This window comes from Onychostoma macrolepis, chromosome 19 (genome assembly GCF_012432095.1).
Source record: "Onychostoma macrolepis isolate SWU-2019 chromosome 19, ASM1243209v1, whole genome shotgun sequence".
Lineage (NCBI taxonomy): Eukaryota > Metazoa > Chordata > Actinopteri > Cypriniformes > Cyprinidae > Onychostoma > Onychostoma macrolepis.
This window is the reverse complement of record NC_081173.1, coordinates 6,704,081-6,730,974: the sequence shown is the minus strand read 5'-3', so window position 1 is coordinate 6,730,974 and position 26,894 is coordinate 6,704,081. Positions and strand designations below refer to the sequence as shown.

The 26,894-nt window shown below is 34.7% G+C and overlaps 2 protein-coding genes across 6 annotated transcripts in view; both read right to left on the bottom strand.

Annotated features, from left to right (window-relative positions):
• Positions 1–1,826: 1,826 nt before the first annotated feature.
• si:dkey-81h8.1 (uncharacterized protein LOC100034657 homolog) lies at positions 1,827–15,519 on the bottom strand. 4 transcript variants are annotated; one of them, XM_058752474.1, is made up of 9 exons: positions 15,219–15,519; positions 12,152–12,279; positions 11,732–11,848; positions 11,577–11,633; positions 10,076–10,213; positions 7,219–7,269; positions 6,512–6,625; positions 5,477–5,542; positions 1,828–5,311 (listed from the first exon to the last, which is right to left on the bottom strand). In XM_058752474.1, exons 2-9 carry the CDS (start codon positions 12,245–12,247, stop codon positions 5,177–5,179), a joined length of 774 nt encoding a protein of 257 aa, XP_058608457.1. In that variant the 5' UTR covers positions 12,248–12,279; positions 15,219–15,519; the 3' UTR covers positions 1,828–5,176. The 4 variants fall into 4 exon arrangements, with proteins under 4 accessions (XP_058608459.1, XP_058608457.1, XP_058608456.1 ...); XM_058752473.1 differs by having other exon boundaries at positions 15,357–15,519; XM_058752476.1 differs by lacking the exon at positions 6,512–6,625 and having other exon boundaries at positions 1,827–5,311; positions 15,357–15,519.
• A 1,151-nt stretch (positions 15,520–16,670) lies between these two features.
• Positions 16,671–26,894, bottom strand: part of sema4ab (sema domain, immunoglobulin domain (Ig), transmembrane domain (TM) and short cytoplasmic domain, (semaphorin) 4Ab) — a 36,659-nt gene continuing 26,435 nt past the window's right edge. The window contains exons 7-15 of one of the 2 annotated variants that reach the window (XM_058753915.1): positions 25,327–25,449; positions 25,073–25,200; positions 24,733–24,914; positions 24,461–24,605; positions 23,801–23,990; positions 21,899–22,014; positions 21,021–21,175; positions 20,736–20,824; positions 16,671–19,305 (exon numbers count right to left, since the gene is read on the bottom strand). In XM_058753915.1, coding sequence (XP_058609898.1) covers positions 18,437–19,305; positions 20,736–20,824; positions 21,021–21,175; positions 21,899–22,014; positions 23,801–23,990; positions 24,461–24,605; positions 24,733–24,914; positions 25,073–25,200; positions 25,327–25,449 — 1,997 coding nt within the window. In that variant the 3' untranslated portion in view covers positions 16,671–18,436. The remainder of the gene's footprint in view (positions 19,306–20,735; positions 20,825–21,020; positions 21,176–21,898; positions 22,015–23,800; positions 23,991–24,460; positions 24,606–24,732; positions 24,915–25,072; positions 25,201–25,326; positions 25,450–26,894) is intronic. The other variant, XM_058753917.1, reaches the window with a different exon arrangement.

Below are 26,894 nucleotides of genomic sequence, written 5' to 3'. Positions count from 1 at the left end.
GCATCAGCTAAATGACTAAATGTAAATGTAAACTAAAGTGTTACCAAAATAAATGCATGTTGTTCTTAATCTTCCTCCATCTTACCCTATTGTATAACATGTTGTGGTTATTGCTTAAGAAACTAGGTTTTACACACAAAAGTTCATGAAATGTGCAGGTATCTGAGAATTAGAAAATCACAGAATTCATATTCAATTCAGTCCCGCTTCATTAAATATTTCACCTCAGGTTACTCCAAAGGCACTATGTCTTTATTTAGTGTCATTTTATTTCAGATGAAGAGTCTGTTGATTTGCTTAAAGTGCTATTAAGTGATTAAATACTTCTTTATTTATAGGTTTATAGGTTTGTTAAACTCAAAAGGAGACAGGGCCTTTTCTTCATAGATCTTGTGCCACTCTTGATGCTTTTAAATCTTATTTAAAGATTCATCTCTTCTCTCTTGCATTTAACTGTAATTAATTGTATCTGTTTTTGTGATGTGTTACTGTGTTTTATAATTTTAGATTGTATGTGTTATGTTTGATTTGTAAATTTAGTGTTCAACATCAAACTTAGCTTAACTGCTAGAATGAGGAATCATTTCAAAGTACATATAGTTTGTATTTAGTCAAGGATCAGTAAAGAAGACCTTCATGTATGAAATGGTAGAGTTTGTTTCTAGCACAGACATTTAGATATTTTATGCATACTTTTAGGGCTATGGTGTCATATACCAAACAATATTTACACATTTTAAGTGGTTCACCAGCAAATAAAGAATGAATTTGACGTAGAGAGATTGTGTAAAAGATCATTTAAACCTAGTTCTCGGTGTAAAAGCAGAAAGAAAGCAACTGCAATGCCAGACATCTCTGACAAAACGCTTGATATACACTGCTTTCAATGGAATGTCAGTCGTTTCATATACAGTGTATTTTATAACTTTTCAGCTATTGTTTGTGTTTGATTTCCTGGCTGAATGTCAGAGGTGCTGCACCTATTCTATCTTTAGTAACAGTTTTGCGTCACAAGGTGATCAGAAAAAGTAAAGTCATTATTTGTGGATTATTAATCAGAGAGGATTTTAAACAGTCATATTCATAAAGTCTATTTAGAAAACACTTATGGGAGCAGGGAAGTTTTATACATTTCCGATTCACACCCTTGTGAAAAAAAAAAGTGTCCTTAATTTTATTAAATATACACTTCAAATATTAAAAGTAAATTTTAAAAAAACTGTACATGCATATAATATAATAAAATGAAGGGCCACTAAAGTGTACTTAAAGCAAGCTCACTTTCTTAACACACTTTTAAAAAGTTTTACTTTACAGTACATTTAAAATCCTTATGTTTTAATAATCTTTTGTCGTGCTTCACTGTAAAAAGTGCTAAGTTGACTTAACTTAAAAAAATTTAGGAAACTCGTTGCCTTAAAATTATTAAGTAAATAATCATTTAAAAAAAAAAAGTTAAGTGAACTTGACAATTCACTTAACTTATTTTTTTAATTATAATTTACTTAAAATATTTAAGGCAACGGGTTTCCTCAATTTTTTTTAAAGTTAAGTCAACTTAGCACTTTTTACAGTGTTGAAAGTACTTACTAAAAGTTAAAAGTTACTGCACTTTTTAAATACATGACACACGTTTCAGATGAAATGACATTAAAGTATATTTTAGTTTATCATAAATCCTTGTCAATACATTCAGCAGTAAACGTTAAGTACACAAGACAGTACTTCAGTACAGAACAGTTGCATTTAAACTATAATATAATATAATTTAATTGCAATTGACTCAAAAGTATGGTAAAGTGTATTTCTATTTTTCACAAGGGCAATATATATGGCAATAGACAAATCACCAGCATGTGGTATGTTTGTTTGCATGTTTCTGCTGTGGCTTTATAGATAATATTGTGTTTAAATATTAACTTATCTGTTGTATAAAATCACATTTGCGCTCGTGTGTTATTCGGGACAAAAACAAAACTCGTGTGATATTGCTTATCATATGATATAAATATGAGACAAAAACTCATGCAGGAGCATTTTTACACCAATATCTTGAATTTTAGGTCATAACTGCATTTATGGATTTATTAACAGTCAACTGTATGAAATGTAAGATGACATACAGGTCTAGGGGCGGGGCCAGTGCGTTAATTGCGTTAAAATATTTTAATCGCGTTATTTCTCATAATTAATTAACACGTTAAACTGGCAGCCCTAGTTATTAGTATTATGTAATAATTAGTATTATACATATAATTATCATGATAATGTTAACTTGCTAAAAGCATCCTGTTGGGCAAAAGTGTCAAATTAACAATAGAATAGAATAGAATACAATAGAATTTTGTAAGTGCTTTACACCAGCATGGTTCTTTTTATACACTAAAAATATGAAAATGTGAAATATGAAATGATAATCTCACATTGTTGGTGCAAAAATGTGGTTTAATACATCCATTCAGCACCTAAAATACACTGCACTTCAAACACTATGAGAATGTGCTACAATGTCACACCAATTCCTTTGATCCCCGTCCAGTGCATGCTCAAAATCACAATTAAACAAGAAGCGACAGGTGAACAGGGCAGAAAATATACAGATGTTGTGTAAAAGAGGTGCAGAAGTAAATAAACAGTAGTAATACAGAAGAGAAAAGAGATGCTTTGGTTTGTTAGATCTGTAATAAAAACAGTAGTTCCTTGGTTTATGACTGTAATGTAACAAATTCAGATTCTTGAGAGATACAAAAATGACATTCCGTGAGTGTGGTGAGTGAACTATTAAGCTTTGTGAAACAACAATGGCAAGCAAACAAATGACAAAAGATGACGCATAAAAGCTCTATTCTAACTCTCCCCGTTTAAACCTGGTTATCCTCTCTCTCTCTCTCTCTCTCTCTCACTCATCTATTGGTAATTAAAGGATACAGAATGATTATATGAAAGATGAAAACATGTTTCTCACACACAAAACTTCATCCTGCACTGAAAAGTATTTTCTAGATGTACTAGTGTACTAGCACCAATGACATTAATCAGGAATATACAACATATCTACAGGGAACTCATGCCACTGTTTGATATTAACAGTGGAGAACTTTTTTTTTTTCTTCTTTTATAGAGTCTCACAGATCAAGCCCAACTTGTATGCATATTATTCTGTTAAGATATTATGTTTTTCATTCTCTTGTGAGCATATAAATTGAATATAGACATTGTGTCTTCAGATTTTCCACACATTACTAACACTCAAGAGGCCAAATGAAGTGCGGGGAATATTTTACATTATGTAACATACATTAACATATCATACAGAGCATTTCTGTTTGTTAGTAGATTAGCTCAATGGGCGTATTCATTATTGCAGATTAACAATTAACATGATATTACCTGCAATATAGTTTGTTGTAGTTGTAGATGACAGTTGACAATGATTTAAAGCTGGTTTGATATACAATCTACATCTAAAATTAGCTTCCTGCGAACCAAATACCTGATCATAATGTCTTGCATTAAGTGGATCCAACTTTACATGCTTGCATTGTTTACATACATTTTTCCCTGCAAGATATGCAACATTTAGTTTCTCTGAGCTATGATTACATTTACACCAATCATGCTATGATCGTTCTGCACTGTTAATGTTATTTTTTCATCATCTAGTACTTTATTCTGATAGACACTGCAAAAACGGCAGTGTTTGCAAGGCAGCCAAAGAACTGTCAAGCTTCCCACATTCTTTGATCAATACATTTCAATGATTCCAGTTGTTTTACATAAAGAATAAAAAATAAATATTTTATAGAGATTGCACCAATATAGAATATTTCTAGCTAAATAAATATTCTAAATCTATACATAATTAGAACAATTTTTTTTTTTTTTTTCACGACTTTGCCAGACCTGGAAAACACAATGTTCAATTTCCCTGAATTTCCAGGTTTTCCATGTCTGAGGGAACTCCAAATAGTTTCATTTTTTAGTAAAAATTTAATTCACACAGAACCAAATCCTAAAACCTAAACCTAGGATGGATTCAGAGTAAATGAAATGCTACGTTAGAGCTGCTTTGCCTTTGCAAGAATCAATCTGCATGGCACAGTGTAAATGCTCTGAGTGATTAAATATATGCAAGGAAGAATGCAAGCATGCACCAATCACAATTCATTATGCAAACAGATGCAAGAAAGAAGACCAATCACCATTCAGTACGCAAATACCATGATGATACCAATTAACATTTGAGTGATTTTATCATGGCATCAAAGGGAAATTATGTTATTTGGTAACACTTTATTTTAAGGTGTCCTTGTTGCACATGTTACATGTACTTACTATTATAATAACAATAAATTATGCATAAGTAACCCTAAGCCAACCTCTAATCCTAACCCTAACCATATAGTAAGTTCAAGTAGGTAATTAATATTACTCAGTACTTAAATGTATAATTACACTGTAACAAAGACACCTTAAAATAAAGTGTAACCTCTTATTTTTTAATAGATAAAACAAGCAAGGTGAAATTAGTGGTTTAGGCTAAATTAAATGCAGAAATGTAATATGTAGGGTTAAGGTTTGACCCTGAATATTTGAAGAACATCAGTCTGTGCTGCTTTGCAAACACTGTAAGTCATCAGCTGACAGCTCTGCAGTCATTTATAGCAGGTAATACAATGTTAAAGCAATAGTTCACCTCAAAATGAAAATTCACCCTCATGTCTTTCGAAACCCACAACTTTTAAAAAAGTTTCTTTCTTATGTGGAATGCAAAAGAACACAATAATAGTAGGATGTCTAAACTGCTCTTTTCGTAACATGAACAGAGATCACAGTAGTCAAGCAATATTTTTAAAGGACGACATAAATGTATGACTTCAAAAGACTTGAAATATAGTGCACAAGTTATACAAACCGCTCGTTTTTGCTTTTATGGTGATTTTTTGTCCTTTTTGGAGCTTGACGAGCTCTGGTCCCCATCCATTTTCATTGTACCAAAGAAAGTCATGGGTTTTAATCAACATGAGGGAGCAAATGAATTTACATTTTTGGTTGAACTATCCCTTTAAGTATGATGATAATGTTGATTTCATACATCACTAAAATACAAAAACCCTTCCTGCTAAAACCTCATTCATCTCTACAATATACATACAGATCAGATGAGCATGAAGCATCAAACGTCTGTTAAAGAGTCAATGGGCGCCACTTGAGGTTCAGTGGGAGGGCTAGGGATTTCTTCTATCGGCTCAGATATGGGTTCAGGTTCACGCTCAGGCATTGGCTCCACCTCTGACACCAACACCTCCACCTGCAGGGTTGGAATGAGTGGGAAGAAACAGACTTTTGATTGGTTGACAGGTTCAAGAACTAGCAAAGAGTTAAAGATGAGAAAGCAATGCATTGACTATAGCTCTAGCTTCACCAAGCAAGGTTGAATCCCAACTGGTTAAAAGTGCAGGTGCTCTTTGTGTACCTGAGGTTGGCTAGGGGTGACGGCCTCGGGCTGAGACGGGGCAGCACGCTGTCTAAAACCAGGAAGCTGCGGAAAAACATAGGGATCGCTCTATTATATTAGCTCATCGTGGAAAGGAAAATTTAGAAGAGGAGATCGTAAAATACAAATAAAAAATATTTCTGAACACCACTCTACGTGCTGAGTTATTTTAGAAAAAGAATGACATTTATACTAGAAGTTGACCAATCTGTTACACTAATTATCATGTATTAAATACCATGCAGGGTCGGAAATTAATAGAGACTTGGGGGTAAAAATGCCACTAAAATGAACAAAAATGCCCCATATATTTAACAAAAAGTGGCAAAAAAAAAAGTCTCTGCAGAATTAAACCAAATCTTATGATTGCTGTGATTAAAGTGAAATGCGAAATGACATGGAAAGTGTTGATTTCAGCATTACATTTTTTTACGTGTTGTTTTTCTGCAGCATTATGGCCAATCATTGATGTTTCTGCATAAGTGCATAAATGGCCAATCACAAACATTATTATTAGTTAATGGCGGAATCTGAGTTTTGTTGAGTGTGCACACTCACCGACTGAATTCTCTCATCATAAACAACAAAGAGCAGATACTATGCAAAAAGATTCATTCTGAACTGTAGACAGCATCATTCATTACAACAGGAGTTTTAGCGCAAATGCATAAGTCACGCTACATTCTTATTAAAATAAAGGTTCCAAAATGGTTTCATTGCAGGGATGCCACTGAAGAACCATTTAGGTTCCCCAAAGAAAATGAAAGGTTCTTAAAATCTAAAGAACCTCAACTGTCAAGAACCTTTTGTGTAATCTAAAGGTTCTATGGATGTTACTGGAAACATAAAGAAGCTTTATTTTTAAGAGTGTAGACTGTCATGATTCACTTCAGTTATGAGCATATCACTGTTTATTGCCCCTTGGAAAAGTTCATTTCTGACCCTGCCATACAATCGCCAAAATCAACATACTTTCTCAGTCCTACTATTTCATTGTGCATGTGTTTAACTGACCTGCACACCACCTTTAGCCAGAGCATTGAGTCCAAACAAGATGGTTACAATGCAGATCGCCAACTCCACCACCAGAAAAAGAACCAGTGTGGCCAAGAAGCCATCGATCAAGAGCTGAGAGCAGCCAAAAGAGACAGAAAAACAACAATCTAAGGCACACGCTCGTCCACGTTTGTACGTTGACAGAGATGTCCTCTTTCAGTTAGTTACAAACATGGACAAGCACATCAGTAAGATTTTTTTGAAAGATTAAAAAAGATTAGCAAGAGTGACCATCTGAGTTTTCATAGCACATCTGCAAATAATTAAAGGTCTCTTTCATTCTGAAGCATTTTCAGACAACTGGCCCAAAGTGCAAAACTGACAACACAATCTTCAAAATAACCCACACCCTGCTACCACGTGCATTCACTCTCCTTCAAATATACACAAAGCTACTAGTCAATTTTTGAGAAAGATACGAAAAATAAGCAGATCCTGAACTGTAGGGTGAATTCAGGCAAATTGGACCACTTTCTGAGATGCTGTCACACTGGTGATGACCCAGTTTACCTGAATAAACATACTATGTTTTATGCTTGAATTGCCTTAAAAACAACAAAAATGTTACTTGCTATTTACCTGTTTTTTTTTTTTCTTGCATTATTAGCATATAATTAAGCACATTCATGTAAACAAAGGCAAACATAAAGGTAAGAATTACTTACTTTGCAATTTCTCTCGACAGTATAAGTGCACTTCCTGAAACAATATTGTTGCTTTGGAAAAGCAGACACAAAAGACAAAATTATGTTGAATTTTGTAAATGCAGCCATAAAGCTATTATTCATATACAGATGTAGCTGCAAGCACACCCAATTAGCCAATTTAGAAAAACTGTTACAGTTTTTTGGCTTCCTTGACAAACAACAGTGCCCTCAGAAAGGTTTTGGACTTCTGAGATAGGGACAAGTCCCATAGGACATAGACATAACTGGACAGCTAATATTAAAGATGTTTCTTACTGAAAGAAATGATTCACTTTTTTCCAGATACTGTACCTTTTGAGTTTAGCTGGTGTCAGACCAAGGACCAGATTTACTAAACAGGGCAAATTAGCACGAGAGTGCAATCCCGTAAAAGTACAGATGGAAGTGGGAGGTTAATATATGCTGTTTTTGGATGTTAAATGATGGTGGAAATACCATTAACTGACTAGCGCATACATTAGTAAATCACCTTGCATGATTCATTTAAATTCACTGCGTTTTTAATGTTTTTCATGCCAAAAGAGGGTTAGTGCTGGTGAAAGCTGTTAGTAAATCTTGCCCAAAGAATGTAAATGTGGCTGGCCATCACTGGGATCAAAACATAAAAAAAGCATTTACAAACATGAGCATCAGTCAAAAATGTACAGTACCAAAAAAAAAAAAAAAAAAAAATTAAATAAAAGTAATAACTTCAAACCAAGAGAACAGCAATATTCCATCTTAATATCCCATTTTAAAATTTTATATGGTAACACTTTACAATAAGGTTCATTAGTTAAACATTAGTTAATGTATTAACTAACATGAACTAACCATGAGCAATACATTTGTTACTGTATTTACTAATCTTCGCTAACATTAGTTAATAAAAATACAGATGTTCATTGTTAGTTCATGTTAGTTCACAATGCATTAACTAATGTTAACAAGATTTTAATAATGTATTAGTAAATGTTGAAATTAATATTAACAAAGATTAATAAACGCTGTATAAGTGCAGTTTATTATTAGTTAATGTTAACTAATGTAGTTAACTAATGAACCTTATTGTAAAGTGTTACCTTTTATATTTTAGCTTTCTTCGCATTTTCCATTTTAGTTCTAAAATAATTTGTGTTTAAAAACATTTCACTTTATTGTCCAAATACCTTGAAAGGGCACTGATTTTATTCATTTTCTCCTTCATTGGAAAAAAGTCTGTACCAAGTGCAAAGGGTCTGTATCCTTATGGATATTAATCTACTCTCTTATAAATATATAGTAAGACAAAATATACATTGCAAAGCAGTAACAAATTAATAGGAGAGATGTGAAACTATCATTGTGATTATGCCAACAACTCGTATCTATCTATATATCTCAACAATTAAAAATTATGATAAACCAATTACAATTATACATGTCAATCAAATTGCTTAAATTGGTTTCCAATTTAAAGCAATTTAATAACGTAGAAGTTGCATATACACAATCCCACATCAAATCAGAAGTCAGTACCCCAAGTAACAACATTACCCGTCTTTTTCTCTCTATATATTTCAATAAATTGAAATATATATATGAAATATATCTCTTTAAATTCATTCCAACATAATCCTTCAATTCATTAAGCTCCTACACAGGCTAAAAATTAAACAGAAGGTCTAATCAAATGGTATGTATTATTTTAATGTAAGGTTTATGCAAACCAAAATTATACTATAAAACAGCTTCCAACTTTGAAAGCACTAATTTGACTTTATATAAAAAAGCAGACAAACAGGTCTTTACTGAAGATTCACAAAAATTCTTCAACCATGTGAAGTATACGAACCTGACTTTTGACAGACACACATTATTACTGAAACTTTTGAAGATGCTATGTTTTGCACTTCGGTACAGTCCTTTGAAAAGGCATCAAGGAAATTGCATAAAGAAAAAACTGTAACAAGAAAGTTGATGTGGCCAGTTCATCACATCATCACCCACTTACAGTATTTTATCCTTCCCACTGCACCCAAAACCCACCCACATGCATTCATCATCTACAGGACTACACTGTAAAAACTAATCGTAATTTTAACTGTAAAGTTTTGTAATAACGCTACGGAAAAAAACTGTTAATAGGTTAACAGTAAGTTCCCGTACTATATACAGACATTTCATGTAATTTTACAGTAACATGCTGTTAATTGTACAGTTTTTAGAAGTAAAAATGAACAAATCAATGTATAATATACAGTCCAAAACTGTAAACTGATATTCCTAGAATTCCCTGCGTGACACTCCACATTTGAAAGTATTTTGTTTAAATAATCATGTTTTTTAATAGTTTTTGTTGTCAGTTATGTACATTTGGACTTTATGTTACATCTTCTGTTGTTTAATGAATGTTTATTGCATTATTTAAGTATCATGCGTGTTACCGTGATGGTGTTTTGTGTTTGCATGAATGACCCTGTGCACCTTCTATATATTAGTATATACTTCTGCTTGTGGGGAGCTTTGATTCTTCATGTGGCTTTCTCTTTTACCACCTGCATTATTATGGTGGTTGTCAGTATGTTAAAAAGGTACAAAACAGATTTTAATAGCAGTGTGTTGAATTTACTGGTTTACATTCGAATTTCCTTGTTCACAAATTACAGTTTTATACTGTAAATTTTACAGTTTTTCTGTATTTTTTACAAAACTATTCTGGCAACCACAGCTGCCAAAATGATTTTGTAAAAACTACAGAATTTTTTTTACAGTGTATGTTTATATGTGCAAACCCATCTTCCCATAATGCAAGGTGCTCAGCAGTGCAGTGAGAGAGTAGCAGATGTGTGCTCACCACAGCATAGATCTCCAGTCTCCTGCAGTGCTCACAGTGGTACGTGTCCTGACGGTAAGGCAGGTGACGGGACAGCAGCCCAAGAACAGCAGTGGAAAACGCTGCACTGACCAGGTGAGCAACCAGTGTGGCTTTCACCTTCACATGGTGGGACAGAAGTTACTGTGCAGCTCATATAACTGTAATTTACTGTAATTTGATAAAACACTGAAAAATGAAAAACAATGCAGTACTGAAGAAAAAAAAACTGAAATACATGCAACAGTTTGGACACATACTTTTTCATGATGATTATTTTCCACAGTCAACAAACTATGAAAATGGAAGTAAATGGAAGCATGGGAATTATGTAAGGACCAGATCAAAACTCTCTTGTAAACTCTCTCTTCTTCTTTGTATAGATTAAAGCTCGATAGGTTTCAAGTAGTTCACATGAGTGACTGATATGTAATTATGTGATTGTTGGCTCCAAACCAAACACCTCTCCTGCCAACCTGCTACCAGCGTCCACCAACTGCTGAGACCATCACATCTTTCATCTTTCTTCTGCAAGCACTTTACCACACTTGAACATGCTCTTAAACTAATGCCCTTAAAAAAACTTCTCTAGCTTGCTTCCTAATCTAGTTGTCTTTTTTCAATCCTTTATGCATAAGCATTAGGCATTCACTATCTGCTCCAAAGCCAAAAGAAACAACACAAAACAAAACAAAAAACAAGAAAACAAAACAAATACCAAACATAACAAAACAACTTTTAAGAAAATCACTATTTATATTTTTCGACAAAATTAATTTCAAACATTTATGCATAAACATTAAGCATTCACTATCTGCTCCAAATGAAAACAAAACAAAACAAAACAAAACAACTTTTAAGAAAATCATAAACAGTCACTATTTCTATTTTTCATAAACATTAAACATTCACTATCTGTTCCAAAACAAAATAACTTTTAAGAAAATTATAAACATGACAATTAAATAACTAATTTCCATAAATTATGGAAAAGCATTAAGCATTCATTATTGTCTCCAAAACAAAACAAAACAAAACAACTTTTAAGAAAACCATGAACAGGCATGATTCATATTTTTCTACAGAACTAATTTCTATCAATTATGCATAAGCATTAAACATTAGCTATCTGCTCCAACAACAACAAAAAAAAACTAAGAAAATCGTAAATAGGCATGATTCACATTTTTCTATAAAACTAATTTCAATCATTTATGCATAACATTAAACATTCACTATCTGCTCCAAAACCAAAAGAAACAAGACAAAACCAAAACAAACTTTTAACTTTTAAGAAACATAAACGAAAAAGGAATCATTTGTATTTTTCTACAAAACTAATCTCAATCAAATGCATTAAAAAAATAAGAGAAACATAAATTTAGTCAAGCGTGTCCAAAATGCTGACTATTAGTGAGAGTTCAGGGTGGGTAGGTGGTTAGTATAGTTTCATTAACTCTGCAAACCTTGAACTTGTACTCACCCAGAACAGAGACGGGAACCGTCCAGCATGGATTAAAATGGATCCAGACACAAGCAACTGATAACAAGAAAATTTTTGCAACATCCTTAGTAACAACTGGATTCATAATTGATTAAACACTCTGCTTTTAAGGTCCATTAGCACATTCAGCTTACCTGAACAACAATCACTACCACAACAATTACATCAGGAGAGAAGTGAACCTCTTCATAGAGCTGAAGAATGGTGACGCTCAGACACAAGCACAAGACTGCAATGATGATCTGAATGGACTGAAACAACAAAACAACAAGCTCAATGAACTGCCAAAAATGCCACTTCAATGGTTTTATAACAGAAAACTATTATACTTTTATTTGATTTCAAAGATTTAGTTTTGAGGATTTTTTTTGACACTCTAAATAGCTTCAAACATTTGCATAATGAAATTATTACAAAGCTATTTATGCAATCACATTGTATGAAATGTGCAACACAGTGGCTTACAGTATGAGAAATAACTGGACATCTGGTGTATGGAAGATTTTTTTTTATGCATTTGGTCTGGGATTTGCGGCAGTGAATGTGACACTCACCCCCAGCGCTTTCGGCTCCACATTCTGAAATGTCTTGACCTGCTTTGGCGTCAGGTTTCCTGCAGGGCGCGTGGGGCCCTGACTCTCAATGCCCATGCTGATGTCAGTCAGTTTGAGGCCTGGCTATGCTAAAATCAGATAATCAGTTGGAGATAAGAAGTGTAAGAATAGCTGGTTATGGAGAAGAAACCGAACTGAATAGGGAAAAAGAGAGAAATAAGAATGAAGACAGAATGAAAAGGACAAAAATATGGATGTCTGAGCATTACATCACATTAACCCTCAAAAAGGTTATGCTCATGGTGTCATTTGTGCCGGAAAGTCCATTAAAAGGTTACTGATTTCAAGAAATCATATTTTTTCATGCTGTATCTCAGGCCTAAAGGTCCACCATAGAGGGATGCAGTGATCAGATTAGCCAAATATGGGTTTTTCAATAGACTATTCTTAAACTCACAACCCACAATCTAAAATATGCGGTTACTGGCTTGTAAAGTTATTTATCGTTACTAACCCTAAACTGATAAAGTGAACACAACCGCTAAAGCAAACATCATCACATTACATCGCAATATTTAGTTAATACTCATGTGCTTAAAAAGGGTGCTTAATAGAGAATTAACTTTTAGAAATATTATCAATTTGACTGCACTGACTGGATGAGAACTGAACTGAAATGGTTAATGACACTGTTGCCTTCAGTAGAGCTGCCATTGCAGTCGTTTTGTTAATAAGGAAAACACAGAATGGAACTGAATCAAGGTTCAAGTCATTTAATCCGAATAATGACACTACTGTTTTCTTTAGAGCTGTTTTATAGCTGCATAGAATTTGTTTCAAAATGTAATAAACTCTGTAACATTGACACTGTCACTGAACTGAATCGAATCACTTAACTGACTTGACCTAAATAATGGTAATTATCTTCTGTAGAGCTGTTTTACAGCTGACACTCAAGTCATTTTTATAATTGTTGAAACTTTACAATGCTACTAATTTACTCCTGTGGAGCTGTTTGAAACATTCTGTATTGTATAAAGCAATATATAAATAAACATGACTGACTTCACTTAATGTGAAAAACTAATCTCTTTTTTAACTCCATTTTCTATAATCCATTAAAATACAACAGTGATCGATGGAGACATGTAAATTGGCTCATAATCTGAATTCTTACATTTTTGTGCAAAATAACATAACATCAGTGTCATATCAATGATCACTGTAGAAATAACTGCACTATAAAAAATGACTGATTTTAACGGTAAAAAACTGTGAAAATGCTACAGTAAAAACCTGTTAAATGGTTAACGGTAATTTATTCCACTAATATATATGGTGAAAAACTGTAATAGACATTTTAGACAATTTTACGGTGAAATACCGTTTTTGGAAGTGAAAAAGAATGTAAAATTTATGGGAAAAAACGTAAATTGACGTTCCCACAATTCCCTGCGTTGCATTTCAAATTGGATGTTTTTTCTTTGAAATAACTATGTTTCTTCTTAGTTTTTCTTATCAGTTATGTTTATTAGGGTTGCATGTTACATCTAATGTTGTTAAATGAATGTTTATTGCATATTTCAGTTTAATGAGTCTCACCATGATGGTGTTTAGTGCTTGTGAATGACACTGTGACCCTTCTATATATGATATTATTTAAAATCTGCTTGCGATGGGCTTTGGTTCATCATATGACTGTCTCATCACCACCTGCATTTGGTGGTTATCAGTGCATTACAAAGGTACAAAACAGATTTCAGTACTTCAATAGGTTGGTATATTAACATTATATCAGTTAATGAAATTACGGTATTTAACTGTAAATTTAAGTAAAAAACGTAAAATGTTGCAACCACAGCTGCCGTTTTTTTACCGTAAATTTTTTTTTACAGTGTAGGCTTAAGTGTATATATATATATATATATATATATATTACTTCACTTTGTTGAAAGTGTACTTTGCTAGTATTCCATTATGAAACTCTTTGACTTGAACTTGAAAGGGGAAAAATAAGCTTTAAACTATAAAAGGCTGACTATAAAAGATATTGTTCACCCAAAAATGAAAATGATGTCATCATTTAATCACCTTCATATTGATTAAAGATATTTTGAGAAATTATAGTAACCGAACAGTTTTGGTTCCCAATGAGTTCCATCATATTTTTGTCCATATAATGGAAGTCAATGGGAACTAAACTGTTTGGTTACCAACATTACACAAAATATTTTGCGTTCTACAGAGAAAAAAAAAGAAAAAAGATCATTTGGTGATGAAAAAGTCATACAGGTTTTGAATGACATGAGGGTGCGTAAATGATGACAGAATGTTAATTTATGAATGGACTATCTCTTTAATATTTTGTAGAGATGTATCACATGACAAGATGATTTTTGACCAAAAAATATAAATATAATATTTTTTTAAATTTTTACTTCCACCAGTCAAAAACTCATCCTAAACAGTATACATCCCTCTGAACCCTCATAAGCCTCTCCAGAGAGTGTCTAGACACCTTTTCAAATAGGACAGCCTCTCTGAGGAACAAGATAAGCCCACAAGTTACTCCATTAACCCCATCATAAAGGAGAGGATTTTAGGCACTCGATATTCTTCATTTAGTATAAAATATGATATTTAAAGCAATTAAGATCTCTATAAAGATCTCCAAAGGGATTCGCCAATGTGTCAGTCTGTGGAACCCCAAATATTGCCTCCAGTAGGCCTACCTTTACAATAGGTTACTGCATACAGTATTACATATTTCATCAGCACTAGACCATTTCAATTCTATACAAGGAAAATATCATTTTAAATGCATTTAAGAGCGCATCTTTACACATATCTTTGCGTGCGTTTTTATCATATACAGCTATTTCACATGTTCATGAGATATTAAATGGTTTCTTGACCTCGAAGGAAAGAGGAGCAGGCAAAAATAGACGTAGGGCAAAACGTGCAGCTTCATCAGTCTCCTCGCATCCGCAGTGTCCCGCACTGACAGCATGCAACTTTATTTCTGAGCATAACTGCGCCATGAATAACGCTAAACAGAGCGACTCACCCCAGTGTTGTATTGTCTACTGCTTCCCAAATCCTAAAGGCGTGTAACCTTCAGCGCTGTCATATATATAGGTTGGGCCGCGCGCGCGTTCCTGTCCCAAATCGAGATTCATTCAAACACGCGTGTGATGCCACTTACCTCTGCAGCTCAAGTAAAACGCGTTGATTCTGCTTTTCTTTTTTTAAAGGCGAAAGTGCAGCATTCAGTTATTCCATCCGCGTTGCGGCTGAAGGGAAACAACTAGTTAATTCTGAGGTGTGTGACACGCGGCTCGCGCGCAGTACCGCAGTGAGGAGGCGGAGGTGTGGAGGCAGACTCCAGCACTCATTAGAGCGGGATATATGGAAACGTTTGTCGGGTCACTTCTCTAGCATTTATTTATTTTTTTAAAATACATATTTTTTTAATTATTATTTTCTTCCATTTTTAATACCAGCAGCACGACTGCGAGTGTGCTATTGCTGTTATAACAGCAGTTGCAGTTCAATAAACAATATCTAGTAGCTTATTTCAGACAAAAATAAGTTAGTTTGTATTTCTTCTTTTTGATAACTTATTTTATAGTCTACTACACTTTCGATGAGAGACCAACCTCCCGACTAAAAACTTTTTATTTTTATTTATAGTTTTTGAAGGACGTCTTTTATATGATCATCAAGGCAGCAGATATCTGATTAAAATACAGTAAAACATTAATATTGTGAAATATTACAATTTAAAATAGCTGATTTATATTTGAATATGTAATTTATTCCTGTGATCAAAGCTGAATTTTCAGCATCATTACTCCAGTCTTCAGTGTCACATGATCCTTCAGAAATCATTCTAATATGCTGATTTGCTGCTCAAGAAACATTTATTATTATTATCAATGTTGAAAACAGTTGTGCTGCTTTATATTTTTGTGGAAAAGTTCAGGATACTTTGATGAATCGAAAGTTCACTGAACAGCATTTAAAAAAAAAAAAAAAAAAAAATTGAAATAGAAATAGAAATCTTTTTCAACATTATAAATTACTGTCACTTTTGATTAAGTTTGCGGATTACAAGATTTAATTTGTTTTCTTTTTTTTTTTAATGTTACACTACTATTCATAAGTTTTGAGTGAGGTTAAAAAAAAAAGTACTTGTGTTCAGGAAGGACAAAATTATGATATTGCAAAAGATTTCTATTCTAGTAAAATGCTGTTCAGTGAAATTTCGATTCATCAAAGAATCATGAACCTTTCCACAAAAATATGAAGCAGCAAAAACTGTTCAACATTGATCATTATTAATAATATTATTGCAAAAACATTATTAATAACTAAACATCAATAGAATTTAAGCAGCTAATAAGCCTATTAGAATGATTTCTAAAGGTTCATGTGACACTGAAGACCGATGCTGAAAATTCGTTTTTTTGTCGTTTGCTGCCACCTAGTGGAAAAAAAAAAGAAGAAACCTTTCAAACACTTTAAATCAGCATCTTTTATTTTCAAAACAGCCTGCTTCGTAGGTAATAAAAAAATAAACAGAATCTTTCAAAAACAGTGGCGTGCAGGAGAATGCATCTATTCCTGTGACAGGCTTCACATACTGGGCTTCGATTGGACTCAGTTATCCAACTACAGACAAATAGATAAATGGAACTGCTGTTTGAACCACTAGACAGAACAAGTTCTCCGTCATTTGATTATAAAACACACATTTGGCAATATCACATTTTACAAGTGATTTCCCCAGAATGAAGACTTTAAATCCGTACCGTTCAGTGACAAACCACAGGCTGGGAAAGAATAAAAAAATAGGTGCAAGTCACTCCCAATATAGTGGATGTAGCTACAAGTAGGTCCAATATATTGCGGTGTAAACGCAAAACACAACTACTTATTTTTTTCATCATATTTAAGAGCAAAAACAAGTCTCTTTGACTATGATTTGTCCTGTAACAGATTGGCTCAACTATTTCCCAGTGCTTCGAATATAAAAATTGAACAAAATTCAACCAAAAATCATCCTTCGAAGCAATTTTCTCAGTTCCAGTGTTTTGCCATTAGGGCAGAGAGAAGTGGTCAATATTGAACGAGGTAACCAGGCTACATAGTTCTAAAACAGGTCCAAAATACCGAAATAACACATTTGAGTATTATTTTTATATTGAGATATTAAGAAACATCTACCCGTACCTGCACATTACTGATAAGCACAACTTTATGCATTACAAAATACTTATTTAAATTAAACCACTTGAAAAGCATCTTTGAAAGCTTAATTTTTGCATTGGTGCAACATTCAAGAGACAATTCACCCAAAAATTAAAATTCTGATATGTACTCAGCCTCATTTCATTCTAAACCTGTTTCTCCAGTGGAACACAAAATATCATATTTTGAAAAACAGTTAACCAAACTGTTTCTATTCCCATTGTCTTCCATTATTATTATTATTATTATTTTTTTTTTTACAACATACAATAGAAGTCACTGGGAAAGGAAACGGTTTGGTTACCAATAATCTGAGGGTGAATAAATGACCAATTTGTACTTTTTGGGTGAACTATCCCCTTTTTAAGACTATGAAAGGAAAAAAAAAGTGAAACAGACATACCTCGTCTTAACATTCAAAAATTGTAAATAGATAAGAATAAGGAACAAAGGCAAAGACTAAAAAAAGATGTGCGATATTGCAGAATGAAAAATATGAAATTTCAAGCAAGTCTTCGAAGTTGAAATTAGCAGATGATCAGTATAGTTAGTGAAGCTGCCTCTCTTAGGAAACTTTATGAAATTTTACTTTTAAGGTCCATCGAAATGTGTCATATAAAATGATTTAAAAAGTGTATTTTAAACTGAGCTGACTGAACAGCTTCTAATGTCAATTAAAAAGGTTGAAGAGATCAATGAAAATCTTAAACTGACCATCTACGTATATATTTCACTTACGTGTGATTTTAGAGAGGCATAAAATCTGATACACTTTAGACTGAAACAAACAGTTGTCACATAAATTACAGCATAAATATGAACAAACTGAAAAATGTACACTACTGTAGTACCTAGAGTTGAAGATCTTTGAGTCCTACGGCTCAAAAATGGTTCGTAAAAAGGTCCGATGTGCCGTTTTTACCAGTTTTTTTCCCTCTCGGAAAGCAAAGTGGTTCAGGGCTTGATACAGCAGAAGCCCGATTTGGCTCAGAAAAGAGGTTTACTGTGAACCCAGAAAACTAGACGAGTGCATCATATGGGTGTGTTGGGCAGGTGACCGTTTGAGCTGTTCAGCATGCTGTTGCTCAGCGTGATGGGAGATTTGCCGTTATGTGTCTGACCATTGTGGGATTGTCCGTTAGCGGCTTGTCCGTTCCGCTTTTCCAAACAAGGCGAATGTCCTCTGAGAGACTCTCTCTCCTGGGGCGTCGCACTTCCGCCCTTCTCGGCGTCCCTGTGGGAGGAAGGAGTTTTCGGGACCGTCCTGCTATGACAAAGATGCCTGAATCTGTTAAAAGCAATGGTTAGCAAGGCGCTGATGCACAGAGCTAGCAGAACGGACACCACTACAAGCTCCTGCAAGTAGCTGGGCTTGTCTGCTTGCTCGAGGTTTTCACCAGGCTCGGTCATTCGGGAGTTTTCCTTTTCCATGCCAAGCAAATGAGTAAAGTTCCTGCTATTGCGAATAGTGGCCGCCGGCGAATCTTTGAGTGTGACTGTAGGATCCACTTGGTCTGGTTTAGGCATCGGCTCTGTTTGTTTAGGTGGGTTTAATCTGGTGGTGGAGACGGGGGTTTTAATTCCCGCTTCGGTGGATGGGGTGCTGTGTGAGCGGTTCGGGGTGGCTGGTAGGATGGTGGGGCTGCTCTTCTGTTTGACGTGGTAGACGACCAGTGTTTGGCTGTAGCCGTTCTCCACAGCCTGGCACAGGTAGTGTCCCAGGGTGGACGGGGTCGCCACAAAGCTGAGGCCGCCGTCGTCCGACTGAATGTAGATTTTGGGCGAGAGCTGGCTGTTGAGACGCTCCCAGTGGCGTTTGGCGAGGTGTGACGCTTCTGGACACTGCAGGTGCACTACTTCGTTTAGAGACACGGACACCACTTCACCTGGAGGACACACAGCTGAGGAGGTCAGGGGTCAAGGGTCAGCATACACACCACACCAAGACAGCAACACAGACATGCAGTTAAACCACAACTCTGTTCAGCACATGAATATGTATTAAACAGGGCTTGAAAACAGCCAATCACATGTCCACCTTATGAGGTCAAATAAATTAATATATATATATACACTAGTATTTTCAGCAGCTAAACATGGTTTTAAGTGAGTTATTTCTATCTTTTGCTGTAGTGTGTCAGTGGGAAATATCAGTTTACATTTCCACACATTCATTTTGCTATTAATTGTAATAATCCAGTGAGATTTTCGTCTGACAACAGCCAGTGCTCCACACAGACATGTGCAAAATTAATGTTTGGAAATGTAAACTAATAATTTAAACCTTTACTCTACATAGGACATGGCTAATACATTATTTGTGTGAAATTAAACATTAAAAATTAAAATACATTTAAAAAAAGAAGTATTAAAATGTTTAAACATGTCAGGATGGGTAACAAGGTTACAAAATTAAATTATGCCATGGTCTGTCTGAATACTGGATTCTGATTGGCTGGCAGGTGTTGATTAAATTCGTTGAACTTCACAAGTAGTTCCAGGTCAGTTTAATCACGTTCTATATCAATGCGCTTCCTATAAACATTGGTAACCATAGTAACATACAGTTACAGTTGAATAGTAATACAGATGAAAATAACCGTCATTTTTATCGTTCCGGTTAAATATTGCAGCGCAAATATTATTAACATCTTTAATATGTGAATGCTGGCAAATGACCATGGCATAAACGGGATAATCAACGGCTAGCTGTGCATTAAATGATTTGAATGCGTTGCGCGTCGGGTGGTTCTTCGCCTCCACGTCATGCATTCAAATCGTTTAATGCACAGCTAGCCGTTGATTATCCCTTACTTATTCTGGATTGGCAAGTTTGGGACCAAACATTAAATGTATATGTTATAGTAAACTTAACAAGGGAAATATTTTATTTATTTACTTTTTAAATAACAGGTACACTACAATTTGTCTAAAAATTTCGAAAAGGAATAAAATGTTGCTTTCTGGAAATTTATGGAATGTTCCTTTTGTATTTGTTTTCTAAAATGAATTCAATCTTTCAACTGATTATGTCAAAATTATGACACTGTTATATGATTTTAAGCTCAAGTCCACAAAGGCAGGTCAAAATTTCACGGAAAGTGCCATAAACAACACTAAACCAGTTAAATGAGACAAACAATAATATTTCAGGGACTTCTACTGAGTTAGCCAAGTACAAGATTTGCAGCTGCATTGAATTATTATATAATAAGATTATTTTAATTATACATGATTAAAAAGGATAGAAATTGAGGCTACTGGGTTCGAAATCACCATTTATACATTGATGCCTAAACATCATAAACATGTATAGATTAACTGTACTCACTCGAGGGGGTTCGGGACTGGCCGGAACGTGACCTGGGGGCCGCATAATTACACTGCTCTGATACATTTCCCTCATCTACATCCTGGACACTGTGAAGAGCAGTGAAAGAAGACATTAATAACAAAGGACAGGTTTATGCCCAACTACTGAGTTTTGAATGCACACAATTTTCTGATCCTAATCACGTCATTGCTGAAATCTGGAATACAAGCACACGAAACTAAGCCCATATTTGACAGTTAGTATTTGTTAGGTATGAATATGCTTGGCTGTGATGATACTTACAGACGGTCTTGTGTGTCTGTGCAGAGCTTCATCACAGGGTCCCAGCCACAGAAGGGGTCTCTGGCTAAAACACACTCAGCACAGCTCCAGTAGTACGAACAGTTGGACATGGGCACTGAAACGACTCCTTCTGAAGAGCCTATTAGCACTGCACCCTGGGACAGAGACAAACATTTATACTCAACTCTTTACACTATTTCTTGCACAGTACAATAAGCTTGCAGTATCATGAGTAAATTAAATTACTATGCAAGGATGCAGCTTTAACTAGGGGCACTTTTTATTATGTTATAGATGCTAATTTAAAAATAAACAGTCAGTGCAAAGGTATACAGCATATAGCTCTCAGAAAAGCTGTGTTTTAATTGTTGATGGCCTTCTATTGCTATGCCAATCTAAGATTCTTAGCATGAGGCAACTCCGGGGTAATTCCTTAGGCTTTTAAACAAAGGTCTAAGCAAATAAACACCATACTAGAAAACTGCTTGCATATCTAATTCAATTTCTGAAGAAAAGACTACAGCTTGTGGGTTAGTAACACACAATCCATTTGAACATCTTTGCACAGTTTCTGTTTCCTTCTTCAAACAATTCACAGAATAAAGACACAGGAAATAAAGTCTCCAACTGTCTGTCATGAGGAGCTGGGCTGTAATTGGCTGAGCAGTGTGATGGGAGTGGTCTAACACACCATCTATGTCTCACCAGTCACTTGAAATTTAAACCAAAAGTTAACATTAGCACCAAAGGGGTCATAACCAAGGAAGCTGGTTTAATGGCTCAAAGAGTAAGATACTGCATATGTAGTGACTTTGTGTCAGAATGAAACGGATTAAATAAAGACACACACAGATGGTTGTTCTCTGAAGTGATGGTACCTTGGAGACTGACAACAGGAGGTTTTTGACTGGCTGAGGCTGATGAAACACTTGGATCTCCTCAATGATGTGAGCTCCGTTCTCCAAGAGCACAGCTTTGTGCAGGTAGCCTGACTCTACAGAAAACACAGTTTGATACAAGGGGAAAACATCCATGAGAGGATAATTTTAAGAAACTTACAAAGAAAAAACTTTCTTACTTTAAGAAAAAAACAAACAAAAAAAACTATACATATAATAATCTTTTTGGAAAATGTGGTGTTTTCTATTTGCCAAACAACCAATGCACTTCATTTTAGGAGTATAGATATTACTCCTATTGCAACTGTCATTAGTTCTCTTTAATTTCATTAAATTTAGCACATTTTACTCATCATTAGCTTTTATGGTGTTTAGGAACAATTTCCTTTTTTTTAGGTTCGATATGAAATAATATCTTCGTAACACTTTTGTATAGGGACCAATTCTCACTATTAACTAGTTGCTATTATTATCATATTGGCTGTTTATTAGAACTTATAAAACACATATTTTGCTTGACCATATTCTACATCCCTAATCCTACCCAATACCTAAACTTAACAACTACCTTACTACCTTAAATATCTCCATACATATTTTGAATGATCTTTTATTTAAAGATTTTTGAGTTTCTATTTTAATTTCGATTTTAAATTTAATAATTTGTTTTCATTACCTTTTTAATATTTCTATTTAGCTTTAAATAATGTAGCAACTTAGTTTCTAAGGCAACAATTCTAATTTTTATTTAAAAGGGTCATCGGATGCCCATTTTCCACAAGTTGATATAGACTTTTCATTAAAACCATAAAAATTCATAATGTACTTTAGTTAAAATTTCTCAATGGTAATGTAAAAAACACCCTTTTTACCTTGTCAAAATCAGATATTTTCACAGCAACCCATTTTGTTTCATTTCTCTTTAAATGCTAATGAGCTCTGCTGACCCTGCCCTTCTCTTCTGTGGGGTGACGAGCGTACTGTTTACTTTAGCCGCGGAACTTGCAAACTAGCACGTTATTAGGAAAGGCGATTTGCAAAGACTCACAAAAGAACCGTATACTCACTTCTTCTGGAGGTGAGGCTGGATCACGAGTGATTTGCGCGAACTGTAAACACATTTAGGTAGATCAGGGGGCGCAAAAAAACTAAAGTAATCCTCTGCATCTTCAGCCGCTCAGATGTCGGGAGTAAATTGACGACTGCTATGTTCATTATTACATCCAACAACAAAACACCTCAATCGCTTAGGAGCCATTCTTGTCTACACCTGCTCTGGTGTCGAAACAATGTCGGACTGATGACAGCTCACGCAGGGCGGGTCTAAGGTAAAACGCCAGTCCAGTCTGTGCTGAAACACTACTGTCAATCAACAATCGTGGGAGGGGCCTGGGTCTGTGTGACGTCACACAGCCAAGCATCTGAGAACGGCTTGATTTGAGAAAGGGGATATTATTTATAGGGATTAAAAAAAAATACCACTGAGTGGATTTTTATCATTATAGGGTGGTTGTGTACATACACTGCCAACACACATTTATGTTCAAACATGTAAAAGTGAATTTTGCATCCGATGACCCCTTTAAGTTTTTCAAATTTAAGTTATCAAATATTTATATTTTATTTGAATTGCTTTATTTCAATTACTGAAAAAAAAAAAAAAAAAAAAATATCAGCAAGTAGTAGTCAACAAAACTGTGTGCAGGTAATTTTGTGCGGAACAGAAATGATCCCTTCAGATTTCATTTAGCTTTGTCCTGAAATACCAAGCACCATGATACTTCATGATACTATTATTTAAGTAATACAACTACTTACAAAGAAAAACACTATCAGTATAACTGTTAATTGTGATGCTGACTGTGAGGTGCCAGTATTTACCTGTGAGCAGGTAAAGCACAGTGTAATCTCTGCCACGTGCTCCACGGACTCTCTGAACTGCAATGTTGCTGTAGCTCTTATCAGGTGACACCAGCGTCAGGCCCTGATTGACCGGTGGAACACTTTTATCAGCCAGGAAGTTGTCCTTAACAAAGCGCAGAGTGTTGTCCGACGCGTTATGGAGGCCACACTGCAGAGATAAACAGCAGAAATTTGAATAGTTACATTTAAGGGCATAAGAAACCAGAACCAGAGACTCAAAGACTATTGTATCAATAACGCAATATAAGCAGTAATAATCTTAAAATTTTGATAATCTTTATCAAGGTAATCTTTATTGATAATCTTAATAATATGTCAATCTTAAAAGATTTAAATAACAGTTTTTTTTTTTTTATTTTAATATAATTTCAAATGTAATTTATTCCTGTGATGTAAGGACTGGTTTTTCAGCATCATTACTTCAGTCTTCAGTGTCACATGATCCTTCAGAAATAATTCTAATATGCTGATTTGCTTATATATGAAATACAGTATAAATGTCTTTAGTGTCACTTTTGATCAATTTACTGCATCCTTGCTGAATAAATGTATTAATTTCTGACTTTTGAACAGTATATAATACAATGGGTCCTCTCAGGATGCTCTCATGACACTAACCTCTCCAGGGTTTGCCATTTGCTCCTGTACCCTTGTGCTCCATTTTAAAGTGTCCCGATTCAGAACCTTGTAATGTCCTGTAAACACCTTTTTAATGTCTTTGAGGCTGAAAGCACACACGGCTGAGCGGCCCAAGTTAACTTGCCTAAAAAAACAACAACAAGAAGCCATTTTTAAAAAGCAAAACAGCTAATTATAAAATAAATCCTCACCAGTTTCAAATATGGAAAAAAACAACATTCAGAGTAATTATTTGAAGCATGTTTTCTCACCACTGAGAAGTAAAAATCCCATAGAATAGAGTTTCATCCTCAGATGCGCCCTCTTCTGGCGTAAGGCTGACAATGTCCTGCAGGATGTTGTATGGCAGCTCTTGTTTAGCTTGACATAGTAGCTGAGCCTTGGCAAAGGTGGTCCAGCGTTTTTGCAGAGTACGCTGGCCTCCCACGTCACTCTAAAAAAAAAAACAGATTGATACCTGCTTTAGAATGACATTTTGTAATAAAACCATATCAAATTAAACAAATCTTTTATTTGAATTTGATGACTGCAAACATGCTAGCGACAACATGTTCACACACACACAAGAAATGCATCAAAAACAACACTTACAGTGCAAACTTGGGCAACGCGAGACACTGTAAACTTGTCAATGAAGTCATATTCTTTTCCAATCTCACTAAAGAAGAAATAAACCTTCTCCTCACTGGGAACGTACGTGGAGCTGATGAATGTAGGATCTGGAATAGTGTAGTGAATAGAAAACAGTGTATGTTATGAGTAGACAGTAAAGCAAAATCAGAATCATTAAAATCTAACTCTCTTTGCTTTTGTGGCAGTATAAACAAAAAAAAAAGTTTTCTTACCTTCTAACCAGCCAAGTGTATCATCCAGTTTCAGATCAACATGACTGCCTTCGCTCAAGTGGCGTGAAATGACAGGCCGAGTTCCCCTGTAGTCTGCCACTGTTCCTGTGTACAGTTCTCCATCTGAAACACACAAAGAAACATTATATTGTGCTAAATCACATACACAAATACAAACATCCTTCATTCATAATCTCAGTCATTAGAATCTAGCTAAATTTATTAACCTAATATACATTACTACAAAATCTCATTTGTGGTTGTGAATATTCCTATTTGCTAAGTTTTGGAAACTTGCATGGACTTCTTTTATAACATTTTTTTTTTTTTTCTCCAACTTTCCTTATGGAAAACAACAGCTTGGATATTCCTAACATTTCATCTTTTTTTCATTTGTTTCAGTACAGGTCTATGGCAAAGTAAAATGGTAAAATTGTAATTTCTGTGTTCATTTAAACACTGTTGTGGCACTTTCAGCCTCACATTTTTGCCTCACAAAGTCAGATACAGACATCACAAGTAATAATACAAAAAGTTTTAAATTCCATAACCTAGGGGTTGTGGGCAATATTAGCCCAAATAATCATGCATGGGTGGACATTTTGAAAATCAAATCAATTGGGGTTCATGCATGGCTGTAGGCCTGTCTGATGGTGAGGTAAATGTGAAGTGAACATTCTTAGGCCTCATGTCTGAAGTCACATGTCGGCCACCCAAAGATAAGTAGATCAACACTAGGATTTAAGAGCAAGAGGATTAACGGTGTCTGTTCACTGGGGGAAATCTGCCTGTCTCTCTCTCTCTCGTTCACTTTACTCTTCTTTGTGGCAAGGTCCTTTTCACACCACACACATAACAAACCTGTGTGAGCAGCATCAGAAAAACCCCGACACTGACATTTCTCCTGTTGGCGGGTAGTTTCACTCTCCATTTCTCTCCTAAAATTCTTTAATATTTTATCATATTATCATTTAATATTTTATCATATTTACATATTATCTTTTTTAAGTGGAGTTTAGTGTGATTACACTGCATGCATTCACTTTTATACATTTTTAAGATACCAGTTTGTGTTGATGAAATGTCAGATCAAAAACATGTCAAGTGTGGAGTTCCACAGGGCTCAGTACTTGGTCCTTTACTTTTCTCTTTGTATAGGTTTCCCTTGGGCTGAGGTTATCAGGAAACATGGTAATAGTTTCCACTGTTACGTATGTAACACTCTGCTTTATATTTTCAAACCTGAGCCAAGTTAACAGAGTGTATTTGTGATTTCAAAGACTTGATGACTAGTAAATTTCTTCTTCCCAAGTATGACTAAAAAAGATATTTGCCACTGGACCAAAAACCTCTGAACATAAGACAATAGAATATAAACAAAGCTCCATTAATTTATAATGCAAGTCTATTGCATAAGTCTGTTGTATACATATCTAGTTCAGTCATAAAATTGTAGATGCCACTTGAAAGATCCTTCACATGAAATCTGGTAGCAATAACACAATTCACTACACAGCACAAGCTGATTGGCCTTTGCTGATTCTGTAGCCAAAGAGCTTATATACAGC